Below are 13,220 nucleotides of genomic sequence, written 5' to 3' on the forward strand. Positions count from 1 at the left end.
ACTCTTTTAACAAGAATAAAAACAAAAAAAATCAAACAAAGAAGAAGAAGAAACACATAATGGTACAAAATTATTTGGAAGAGGATGAACTTACATTCTTTTAACTAAAAGAAAGAAATAAATAAAAAAAAGAAGAAAAATTCGGTATTAAAGGAAATACTTTTCTGTATTTGCAGCGAATTTGAGTGTAACACGAAGATATTTGAATGTAACACAAAGATATTTGGGTGTGTTGTTTAAGAATTTTCGGTGTATATATGCTAATAAGTTCTGCATAATTCAAAACTTTTCCTCTTCCTCCTTCTCATCTTCCGCTACTTCTTCTTCTTTTCTTCATCATCATCACCATCTTCTTCTTCTTTTTTTCTTATTCATCTTTTCCTTTTTGTTTTACCTTCTCAAGTTTCTTCTTGTTTTACTCTCTCACCAACATCACCTCCTCCTCCTCCTCTTCTTCCTCCTTCTTTTTTATTGGAATTTTTTCTCCTCCTTCTTTTTCCTCCTTCTCCACCATCATGTGTTATCTCGTTGTTGAAAATAATAAATAATTTAAGTTCAGATTGTTAATTGAACTAAAACGAAATTGATTATTTTTAATCAAATTAAGTGGCTGAGTGTGGTTCGATTCTAGTTAATGTTTTCGTTAATAGTTTATGATTCTATAGGTGAATAATGTTGTTTTTGTTTGTAAAAATTGTTGTTCATCGTTGATGGTTTGAATTGAATGTAATGTAAAAGTTCTGCATTAAATAAAATATTTTTTTGTTTTTGGGTGTAATACGAAGATATTTGAGTGAAACACGAAGATATTTGAGTGTATTGTTTAAGAAATTTCGGTGTATGTGTGCTGATAAGTTTTGTATAATTCAAAACTCTTCTTCTCCCTCCTCCTCGTCTTCTGCTGCTTCTTTTTCTTCTTTTTCATCATCATCATCATCTTCTTCTTCTTTTCTTTTCTTATTCATCTTTTTTTTTTCTTGTTTTATCTTCTCAAGTTTCTTCTTATTTCACTCTTTTAACAAGAATAAAAAAATCAAATAAAGAAGAAGAAGAAATACATAATGGTACAAAATTACTTGGAAGATGATGAAATTAAATTCGTTCAACTAAAAGAAATAAAGAAATAAAGAAAAAAAGGAGAATAAAAAAAAATGCAGTATTAGAGAAAATATTTTTCTATATTTACAGCAAATTTGGGTGTAACACGAAGATATTTAGGTGTATTATTTTAAGAATTTTTGGTGTATGTGTACTAATAAGTTCTGTATAATTCAAAATTCTTCCTCTTCTTCCTCCTCATCTTCCCCTGCTTCTTCTTCTTCTTTATCTTCTTATTTCATATTTTCATAATTTTTGTTGGGAGGAAAAAATCAAACAAAGAAAAAAATACATAATGTTGCAAAATCAATAGAAAGAGAAGGAGGAAAAAAATGCAACAACAATAACAATAATAAAAAAACGACAATGAAGATGAAACACGCAAAGAAAAATGAGGAGAAATGCAAAGAAGGAGGAGGAGGAAAAATGTGAAAAAAAAATGACGGTTGTGATTTTGATCGAAGAAGAAGAAAAAACATCTTTTATAATAATGAGTGAGAGCGCTATAAAAACCATAAAATAAAGTGCGTGTTAACACATTCTTATAGATGAGTATTCTTTTTGTTGGGTTTAACCCAACTTATATGATTTATATGTGACAGAGAAAAATTAATTGAAGAAAGGAATATATGATAAATGATTTTGGATGGAAACTAAAGAAAAGTGAAATTAAACACAAAATGAATGAATGTATAGAATAAGAGAGCATGGACGAGGACTTCAAAATTGAAAACACCTTAAAGAATCTAACTTTTATCTTCTCTCCTTAAAGATAGCTCAACATTCCACTTACTAATAATCCTCAATTATAATTTTAGTAGTAGATTATGTACCGAAAATTCTAAATATCAAATATATCTAAAAAATTAATCTTGATAAATAAAAATACATTTTAAACCTTACAAATTTACTAACACTGATATTTTTGTCCGAATCTAGCTTCTTTAAAATTATTGAATCACTTAAAAAAATTAAATTAATTTATATCATTAATTATCTTTAAATTAAAATAATAAAATTCATAAATAATAAAGATACAAATTTAAAAACAATTAAAACATAATTTTACCACTAACCAACAACAATTTAGAACTGGGTCTGACGGGATCAGTTACCAATCTGATCGTCCCGTGAAAAGGCAGGACCAAACTCTCACGTTTCTCTCCCTCACTTCCATCAACTCACTCTCGCTTCCCTTGGCTTCTGCCCCTTCTAAACCCGCTCGGTGAGTTCTCAGCCCCCTTTTGCTTCTTTTGTTGGCTTGGTTCTTGTTGATTATGCTTTCTTGTTCAGCTTTTTCTTGTGAGACATGTGATCGTTTGCATTGACTCGCCTTTCTCATTTTCAGTAAATTCTCATTTGGGATTTTCTCTATTATTATCTCAACTTCTCAACTTTTGTCTTCCCTTGCTCTGTTACCATGAATTTCATCATTTTGTTTTGAAAAAAATCAGTCGTGTGTGAATAGAGGAACAACTAATACTGCTAGGCTGTGAATCAAATAAGAGAATTAGAGGTATTGTGAATGCTGAATTTCGTTTTGGGGATTAAAGCGGGATGATGAGCAAATTAGGTTAACTTTATTTATACTCTGGAAGTTAATCCATGTAACTCGTGGGCTTTATTGTTGTTTAGTTAATATTCAGAACTATAATCTGACTATTGTTTAGTTAATCCATGGTCTGGCTGCCTTTCTTGTATTTTCAAACAGCAAGGAAACAATTTATGTTGTATGAGGGGCAAGCAATCTTGGAAAGTATTGTTTTATGAAAAGCACATGGTTTAGGTTTCTTTCATCTTTACCAAAAGGATTTATGAGTTTGGACTTAAAACTGCATTAGATATGAATTTTAAGTTTTTGTCTTTTCTGAATTTGGAAGTTCTGAGATATTAATGAGAAAATTCAGAGGCTTTTATATAAGTATGAAATTCGGTGTGGGACATGGATCTTTTATTTTTTTGGAGTTGGAAGTTTAAAAGTATTGAATTCAAGTTTTTGTTTTTGTTTTTTATAATTTAGAGCATTGGTTTGTGGAAAAAGTCTTTGATGGTAACTGTATCTAGCGACAGTAGACATTAAACTTCTTGGACATCAGTTCGATCCCAGCCTGCTCTGGTGTTGCTAGCTCTGCTTCTTTTGGATCTGTTATGATCACTATAGGGATGGGTTATAGGGCTGCCTGAATGTGATTTGGTTTGTATTTTGATTCTGGATTTGAGATCTACCTTTTCTGATTCTGGTTTATTGGATTTGGCAGCCATATCCTTCAGTAGACTAGAATTATCATTGTTAAGCATTATTTAAGAATTTCGTGATTTCCTATCTGTACATATTTCAGTTATTATGTTTTGATTTTATGTCAAATTGTCAATGATTGTCAGTTTAATATGAATTGGCTCAAGGTATGTTCTGCTTATAAGGTTTTCTATCTGTAGATATCGTGGATTTAAATTATAAATAGAATGGAGACATTTTCACTACAACCATGTTTGAGGATGAACATCTTGTTCCCATGCTTGTCCCTCTTCTAGTTATAGATATATTGTCTCTCGTTGTGTCGGACTGACTCACTCTTTATCTCCACGTGTTTCAGGTACATGTGCAGGTTGGCGTTAAGGTCCCTTGGTTAACTAGAAGCATTTAGTTATTCAGTGAACCCCATTTTTATTCGTGGGGGCATATACTTGTATTTGTTGGTATTGATAATTCTGCTGCGTATAATCTCTAGCAACACTCCATTAACTATTGGTATGTTATAGCTTCCTTGCAAATTGGACACATATTTATCAATTTAATAGCGATATGTTGATTTTGTAGTTTGAATGGTATCTTCTGATTTATTTATTATATGAACTATTTAAAATAAATCCCTAATTTAGGTGGAAAATGGTCCCCAATGCAGCAGTGACGACCCTAAGTTGGATCAACAACTATTTCCATCATACATTGATTTTTTCTAATTTGATGTTACCTGTTTTTTTCCGTTTGTTTTGGCAGTTTTCACATTTGTTTGAATCGTGCATCTATTTTTGTCATCACAGTTCTTTTTTATTGTTTATTTTGAGATGTAATAATTATAGTTAATTTAAAATATTCATCCTACTACTAAAAGATTCTTAATTCATCATTGAAGTGTTTCCCCATGCTGTTAAGTGATTCACTGATTTCTTCTTTTTCTTTTCTTTTTTTCCCTCCCAAAAGATGAAAATTGAACCATCATGACATTCATTTCAAATTGTGGTTGCTTATGTTTGTTCATTGACTGGGTGAGTGTCAACCAAGATTATGCCTCTATTACGTTTGCTCGAAATTCTAATAGTTATGTGCCTTCAATTCTTGTTTTTCTTAAATGGGACTCCACTGACAATAAGGCTGCATTTGTTTATAGGAACGGAACACTAAGACAGAGACACATAGACACAAAATCATGTTTGACTGTGTCTAGAGACACTGAATTATTGTATGTTAGGAAGGACACAAAGACACTAATAAGAGACACAACTTATTTTTCATTTTTTCTTTCATCCTTCTTATCAAATTTTCATAATTATATTTTTCTCCCCAAATTTTTTGTATGAAAAAGAAACAAGAGTAAATTAGATTTTCATAATTTGTTCATGTTTATCATCAAAGAAAATACAAGAACACTAATTTTTGTGTCTCTATCCTTTGTGTTTTGTCTTGTCCTGTTTTCAGAACCAAGCGCAGCCTAATAGATGTTCTGTTTCTTTGTTTGTTGATGCTAATTTGGTTTGCTTTGATAAAGGTCAAGATTTCTTCAAAAGTTCCTATTGCACACACCGGAATGTCTTCCGAGGCTGGAATGCCTAAGCATGAAACACAAGGGTTTTCCAGCAGCATTCCTCCCAAGATGGATGTCTACATTTGGGACATGGATGAGACCCTTATACTGCTCAACTCCTTGCTGAAATCATCATATGCCGAGGGTTTCAACGGTCTCAAGGATGTGCAGAAGGGCGTGGAAATTGGGAAGATGTGGGAAAATCTCATTCTACAATTGTGTGATGACTATTTCTTCTATGAACAAGTAAAGTTTGGCTTTTACGTCTAAATCTCCATGGTAGCTTGTTGTAATTTTTGAATGTTGGTAAATTTGATATTGGGGTTCCTGTATTGCAGATAGAAAATTTAAATTACCATACTCCATTTCTTGATGCTCTGGTCCGGTATGATGATGGGAGGGACCTATCTAATTATGATTTTAACCATGATGAGTTAGGTCCTCCGGATGATGATGCCAACAAAAGAAAACTTGCCTATAGACATCGAGTCATAGCACAAAAGTACTTACAGGTAAAACCTCTGAAGCATTATTTCTGGGTATTACTAATTACAAACTTTATGATGTTAAATTTTACTTGTCACTGCATTATTGTGTATTTAGGGAAGATTTCTGAAACTGGTATACATTTTGTAGTGTATTTAGTATTTATCTATTTACATAGTTCTTTCATGAAGGAATGGTTTGACATCGAGGACATGACAATTTTTTTTCTAATATTATATAGCCCTCGCTTTAAAATAAGGTAATTTACATATATAAAATGTTTGCCATCATATATTTCACAAATGTCCTAATTAGAATTTGCACACACAAATGTCTTCTTTTAATTCTATATAATTTGTTGCACCCTAACACAAATTCAAAATTTACATGTAGTTCGTTTTAGCCTGCAACGAATTAATAGGACACTTAGTATGTAGGTAATTCGTGTTAGGCCGCAACGCATTAATTGGGAAGAGAGAGGGGAATCAGAGTTCTACCCTGCAATGATTTAGCAGAGTATTGGATGATTAATATGCCTCACCCTCCAATGATTTACCATTTCTGTAACTCATTCTCCATTTTTCAAAAGTAACTAAAAATTTGATGACAATAATCTTATAAAATAGCTTTTTTTTTAATAAACAATTTTGTTTTGACAATGTACAGATTAATTAAATGTAAATAAAAAAATGTTCATTACAATATAAAAAAGTTAATGAGTACAATAAAATAGTTTTCTTTATAGTACTCATTAATAGTTTTTATATACTCATTAATATTTTTATAGTATGATAAATATTTTTTATTTTAAATTTAAGTAATGAGAAAAAAATTTTAGTTACTTTTTAAAATGATTGTTATCAAATTTTTAGTTATTTTTGAAAAAACGGAGAATGAGTTGCAGAAATGGTAGATGGTTAAAAACATTTTTCAACCTTAGGAGATGAGCCCGCTAGTACACTCAGGTTAAAATAGACGTTACATAACATAGTTTCCAGAGCATTATTAAAGTGATGAATATGCTGGAAGTTTGTACTAAACTAACTTTTTAACCTTAGTAGTCAGTATTGCTTATTTATCTAATGGTTTTGGACTTTATACAATATTATGTGATATATCATGTATCCATTACTTCCCAATATTCCTTTTAGAATCTGATGTATCAGTATGTCTTGCTGAGGTTAATAGATATTGAATTCACTCTCCTCTTTTTTCTTATAGTAACTATCCTCTCTCTCCTCTAACAAAATCATTTTCTCAATGCTCACATCCTCTAACAAGAGCTCATCCCACTTCATTTCTCTCTCCTTTTTCCCATTGATACTTCAACAAACACCACCTGATTCTTCTCTCTTATGAACCTTGCTTTTTAGTGCGAAATGGTAACTTTCTTTTTAATGATTGAAACATGATTCACTAGATGAACTGAGAAAAGAACTAGAGCTCAATAGTTAGGGTGTAAGTAACCAAATAAGTTGTAGTTTTACTTGGCCTTTGCTTCCCATCATTAAGGTGATCTAAGGATACATTTAAATAACCTTGCCACTTGTTTTAGGGTTTGCATAATATTTTAGATCACGAGGCGAAGAAATTTTGGGATGAATTGTATGATAAAACTGATGAATATACTGACAGATGGCTGTCTTCAGGTATGTTTTCCAATGATATGAATTCTATTGCACGATCTGTTTCATTTATATCTTTCATGTTTAATGTTTTACTTTTTTATAGCACGGACCTTTTTGGAGGAGTGTTCAGGCCAAAACAAAGATTTGGTTTCTTCCATTGCTTTTTCAAGTGTAGTATCTAACACAGCCAATGCAAACCATCAGCATGTAAATGTTTTGGTGACGTCAGGAGGGTTAATACCCTCTCTTGTCAAATGCTTGCTCTTTCGTCTCGATGGTTTAATACCACATGGAAATGGTAAGTTGTTGTCTTCTCTTAATAAACTTATGACAAATATCAATATCTTTTTATAGTTCGTTAGTGTAGCTTGCCATTGTTAATAAATTTCATGATTATTTTGTTTCAGTTTATAGCTCTTGTGTAGTGGGAAAAACTCAATGTTTCCGATGGATCAAGGAGCGTTTCAACCATCCGAATGTCCGCTTTTGTGTAATTGGAGATGGATGGGAAGAATGTCAAGCTGCGGAAATCATGAGATGGCCATTTATTAGGATGGACCTGCGGCCAGACAAACTTCATAGGTTCCCTGGTCTCTCATTGACAACAGTTGGCCACTATTTTGCAGTGGTATACGGAAGCCCAGATGATGAGAATGATGCTACCTAGCCTTCTCTGGAATTTCTCTACAAAAGATTTCCAGTGTTGCCAAATGTATGAATTGTTGCCTTCATATGGCTGTCACAACTTTGGTGGTAATTAGTCTTTAGAAGAGATTAGATTTAACTATTTCCTCTTGCAATGCAATATCATAGCTTAAGATGTATAGATGTTTAAGTTGATGGAATGTAGATGATCCACCACTTATCATGTATGTAACATGCTTCAAATTTATAATTAGCAGTAGTTGATTTTAGGTCTTGGATGTTTCGACGGAGAAACAAGTGGCTTATTATAAAAAGTAAAGAGGTGTCAAACGGGGGGTAGGCGGGCAACTTCGAGCTAACTCATCACTAGCAACCAGTCAAAATTAGAAAAGAAGTTCACTCGTATTTTAAACGGCTCAAGAAAATGCTAATGTAACTTGATTCGCTGGAGTTAACGAGTTAGATGAGTCGATTTGTTTGACTTTTTTTGTTTTTATTTTTTTTTATTTTTTTTAATTTTGGATGTTTAGACAAAGAAAACAAGTGGCTTATAAAAAGTAAAGATAAAATGTATGAAACAAGAAATTAATTGGGTAGCCCGTGTGTATTTGCTAAATAACAATTAGTGGAAAAAGTTACGAAATAAATAATAAAAGGCTAAAGTATTATTTTAATTTTTAACATTTCAACCAAGTTTTAACTTCGATTAAGTTTCAATTTAACATAATTTAATATAATTGCATAATATAAAATCCAACACAAATCCATACTATATTCATTAGGAAAAATAACAATTTAAAAGAAAATATGTGTGTGAAAGTGTGGATGTGGCTGTTGCAAGAAAGAAAAAAGAAGAGGGATTAAATTAGGATTAATAGATGTATATATATAAAGAAAAGTATTTACAAAGTGTAAGGATAATTTTAAAAAGTATTTACAATGCATATAAAAGAAAAATAGTGAAAACAAAGATAGAAAGAGTAAATATACATAATGTTTAAGATGAAAACATAATAAATTCAGGAAAAAGATAAAATAGCAAAAAAAAAAAAAAATTCACATGTTTAAATACAAAATCTATATTAAAAATAAGTTAATCAATATATATATTTATACATCAATATATTAGTGACTAATTTTGATGGCTATTATCTAGGGGTGACAAACATGCTTAAATCTGTCGAATCGGTCTGCGTAATCCGCCAAAAAGGTGAGTCGGACTGAAAAATTGAGACCACCACACATCAAAAGTTCACCTAACCCGCACCGCTTAAACTATGGACTTTGGCGGGGTGGGGACGGGCTTCTCCGCCGGACACAGAATTTTTTGAAGATGTTCTAATTTAGTGTTTTGGATTATGTTTTATGTTTGATTGATTATCTTCTAAATTTATAGATGTTTAATTATATATTTTGGACAATATTTATTTTACTTTGGATAATGTTAGTTTTATTATTTTATTTCAAAAAATTTGGCTGATTAAGAGTTGTTTACTTATAATAACGCTAGTAAGCAATTAGATATTAGCCAACAACAACAATCAACTATTAGTTAAACTATAAATTAAAAAAAAATTCTAAAATATAACAAAAAAAATCTAAAATAAAATAAAATAAATTTAAAATCATTGTAAAATAAATATCCAAAATCTAACACAAAAAATTATCTAAAACATAAAAAATATTTAAAATTATTTTTAAAAAACTACTAAAATCTAACAAAAAAATTTAAAATCTAAATAAAATCTTTTTTAATTATGGTAAAAAAAAAAGAACATATCAATTTCAAATTTTTTTTGGAATGTACAATAAAAAAAAAGAAATAAAAGCAAACTATAAAAAAGACATTATTTTGGATATTTTTTATACTTGGATTTCAGATATTTAAATCATTTTGAATTATTTTTATACCTAGATTTTGAATGTTTAAATTTTAAAAGGTTTAAATTTTTTTTTCTGGGGATGTATATTAAAAAATAAATAAAAACAAATAATACGTCTCAATTTCAGATGTTTAAAATGTAGAAGTTTCATATATTTTTTTCTATGATTTTGAATATTTTATTTTATTAGGTTTAGAATATTCTTTTTGATAATATTATTTTTTTTAAGTTTTAGATATTCTTTTTCAATAATTTTAAATATTTTTTGTTTAGCATTTTGTTATAAACTACATGTCGGCTGAGTCATCACCTGGTGCAGAAGATTTGGCGCCCACCGTGGGTCGACATTATTAAATAACCCCACATTTATTTCGACTGTTTTGTAGGATTATGGCCGACGACGCCACACCTCAACCAACACCCCCTACTCATGATGAACTAGTAGTCATGAACGCCGCACTTCAAGTCAAAGTCAAGAAAACGGCAAATTTGTTGGCCAAAAATGGCAAGGGCGGTGCTGGAGATCCCAAGAATACACTCTCGAATGATGTACGATCTCAGGATGCAGACTCTTAGGAGGTCACCCCTCCAAAAGAAAAACTAACAATCTCAAAGCCTTTTTTGGAAGACATCGTAAAATTTCAGATGTCAAAGAATTTTGTACTACCTACTACTTTGAAGTCTTACGAGGGGTTCCCCTTGCATCCACATTACTAAATTCCAATCAATGATGTTCTTTAACAGTGCTTCTGATCCTATACTTTGTAGATATTTTTCAACTTTTTTAGATGGTGCTACATTACTTTGGTTTTCTAAATTACTTGCATGTTCAATTTCATCTTTGAGGAGTTAACACAATCTTTCATCAACTACTTTGCTGCCTCGAAAATATATGTGCACGAGTCACATTATCTTAGCACTATCAAACAAGGACAGCATGAGATCCTAAAGGACTACATGACCTAGTTTGCCAAAGCATCTATGGAGATCGCAGACCTCAGTCTCGGGATACATTTACACGCATTCAAAAGCGGCCTTCGTCTAGGAAAGTTCCAGGAGACCATAACCGTGAATAAGCCGAACACATTAGCAGAATTCCAAGAAAAATCCTCGGGCCAGATGAAGATTGAAGAGCTTCGTGAAGCTCGGTGGACAGAAAGACAACAACCTCGTCAGGAGGAAGAAAAGCACCCCGAACTCAAAACAACAAGGACCATAAAAAGCCTTTCAAGTTAACCACAAAGTTTGATGCCTACACCCAATTTATAACTAAAAGAGAAGACATTGTCAAGGAGGTACTTAATGCGAAGATCATCAAACCACCAACCAAGGCTGGAGCGTACCAAGGCCAGAAATATGTGTATAAATCCGAACATTGTGCTTTTCATCAGAAGTTCAGACGAATGTGTTATTGTTAAATAGGGGTGGCAAAACGGGTCGAACCCGCCGGGCCGATTCGCTAAACCCGCTAAAAAGGCGGGTTGGGCTAGGATTTGGAGTCCGCCAAATTAAAAAAACCCGCCAAACCCGCACCGCCAAATTGGCAAGTTTTGGCGGGGCGGGGTGGGCCGATCCGCCGGGCCGAAGCTTTTTATTTTTGTTTTTTTTTATTAAATAAAAGAGTGGTTACTATTATAAAATTAATAATTATAAAATTTTTAAACATTTTTTTTCATTTTGTTTTTATTCTTCTTTTAGTTATTAACTTTATTTATTTTATTTTACAATTTCGTATATATGTTCAAATTATGTGACTTATTTTTTAAAATAAAGATGATTTTATTGACAAATATTATTTTGAACAATTTTATTGTAGTTAAAAATTCAAAAAAAAATAGTAAAAAAATTATATTATAGTTTGACTATTTTTTATTTGTATTTTATTTTTTAATTATTATTTTTTGGTTAATTGTAATCAATTTTATTTTTCAAAAAAAAAAGAGTCAAGCGGGCTAGCCCGCCAACCCGCCAATCCGCCATAAAGCGGGGCGGACTAGCATTTTGAACCCATTTTAGTTGGCGGGGCGGGCCGGTCCACCCCGTTTATGAGGCGGGCCTAGGCGGGGCAGGTTGGAGCGGGCCGACCCGCTTTGCCACCCATGTCGTTAAAGATCTCTTAGAAAGGTTGGCAAGACGAGGTTTATTGGATAAATACGTAGACAGACGTATACAACAAGGACGTTCGAGAACAAGCAACAACTCCCGTGAGCATATAGGAGAAAACTGATTCCCCACCTCAAACAAGAGGAATAATAAATTATATTTCAGGAGGATTCTCAGGTGGAGGATTATCAAGTTCGGCAAGAAAAAGAACATACCGAGCAATGTTGGTGGTCGAAGGAACCCCATCTGAGGTGGCACCAAAGTCAGCAACATCTACCATCTCTTTTGAACATTCAGATTATCAAGCAACTTCGGCTAATCTAAACGACCCAATCGTGATTTCCATCCAGGCTGGGGACTTGTTGGTAAGAAAAGTTCTCCTTGATTCGGGTAGTAGCGCCGACGTATTATTCTTTTCTACCTTCAAAAAAATGAAGTTGAGTGAAAAGTTAATACAACCATCTCCCGGAGAACTGATAGGATTCTTAGGGGAGAGGGTACCTGTGATCGGCTACACCTGGATCAGAACAACACTAGGTAAACCACCATTATAAAAAACAAAGGATGTTCAATTCCTAATAGTCGATGTCAGCCCATACAACATAATCTTGGGTAGACCTTCTTTAAATTTATTTGGTGCTATTGTATCAATTGTTTATTTGTGTGTTAAGTTTCATGTGCAGAATAACCAGGTAGCAGCTATTCACTCCGACAAAAAAGAAGCCCGATCCTGATACAATGCAAGTCTCAAGATTCCATAAATGCCAAAATCAAGAAGCGATCAACCTATATACAACATCACTGATATGCCCAAGCTAGCTAAGCTTGACCCTAGAGAAGATGTCTGAGAGAGACCAACACTAGCCGATGAACTGGAAAGGTAATATTTAACAATGATCAACAAAAATGTACTTATATAGGGTCATTTCTCCCTGCAGAAAACAAGGCACAGATCGTCAACATCATCCAAGACAATATCGACCTTTTTGTATCAACCCCTACGGACATGCCTAGCATTGACCCGAACTTCATATGTCACAAATTATAAATCAACCCAGTCGTCCGACCTATAGCTCAGAAGAAATGATAATTGGGAGACGATAAGAAAAAGGGCCTCACTAGAAGAAACCCAAAAGCTCCTGGCGGCAGGCTTCATCCGGGAACTCCGATTCACTACATCGCTATCAAATGTCGTTATGGTAAAAAAAACTTCAGGCAAATGAAATGTATGTAGATTTCACAAACTTAAATAAGGCATGCCCTAAGGATGCCTATCCCCTCCCTGTATAGACAAATTGGTAGATAATGCATTAGGTTATGATTTTTTAAGTTTCATGGATGCATATTCTGGCTATAACCAGATCCTGATGCACCCAAACGACCAGGATAAAATTGCTTTTATAACTGAATATGGAAACTATTGTTATAAAATTATGCCTTTTGGATTAAAGAATGCAGGGGCTACTTATCAACGCCTAATCGATAAGGTATTCGCCAACTAGATAGGACGAAATATCGAAGTTTATGTCGATGATATGGTGATAAAAACAACCCATGGAAATTAACATAGTACC

The 13,220-nt window shown here is 32.6% G+C and overlaps 1 protein-coding gene across 1 annotated transcript; it reads left to right on the forward strand.

Moving 5' to 3' along the window:
- Positions 1-2,180: 2,180 nt before the first annotated feature.
- Positions 2,181-7,929, forward strand: LOC130946731 (eyes absent homolog). Its single transcript, XM_057875572.1, has 7 exons — positions 2,181-2,323; positions 3,693-3,847; positions 4,866-5,147; positions 5,240-5,413; positions 6,943-7,036; positions 7,119-7,313; positions 7,423-7,929. Exons 3-7 carry the CDS (start codon positions 4,905-4,907, stop codon positions 7,680-7,682), a joined length of 966 nt encoding a protein of 321 aa, XP_057731555.1. The 5' UTR covers positions 2,181-2,323; positions 3,693-3,847; positions 4,866-4,904; the 3' UTR covers positions 7,683-7,929.
- The last annotated feature ends 5,291 nt before the right edge of the window (positions 7,930-13,220 follow it).

Source organism: Arachis stenosperma, chromosome 8 (genome assembly GCF_014773155.1).
Source record: "Arachis stenosperma cultivar V10309 chromosome 8, arast.V10309.gnm1.PFL2, whole genome shotgun sequence".
In the NCBI taxonomy this organism is placed as follows: Eukaryota; Viridiplantae; Streptophyta; class Magnoliopsida; order Fabales; family Fabaceae; genus Arachis; species Arachis stenosperma.

What these genes read in the sequence shown, in the direction of transcription:
- LOC130946731 (XM_057875572.1), top strand. Translation starts at nt 4,905, where the DNA reads ATGTCTTCCGAGGCTGGAATGCCTAAGCATGAAACACAAGGGTTTTCC. An exon ending in TGACAGATGGCTGTCTTCAG is followed by an intron (nt 7,037 to 7,118) that starts GTATGTTTTCCA and finishes ACTTTTTTATAG; the next exon opens with CACGGACCTTTTTGGAGGAG. An exon ending in TTTAATACCACATGGAAATG is followed by an intron (nt 7,314 to 7,422) that starts GTAAGTTGTTGT and finishes ATTTTGTTTCAG; the next exon opens with TTTATAGCTCTTGTGTAGTG.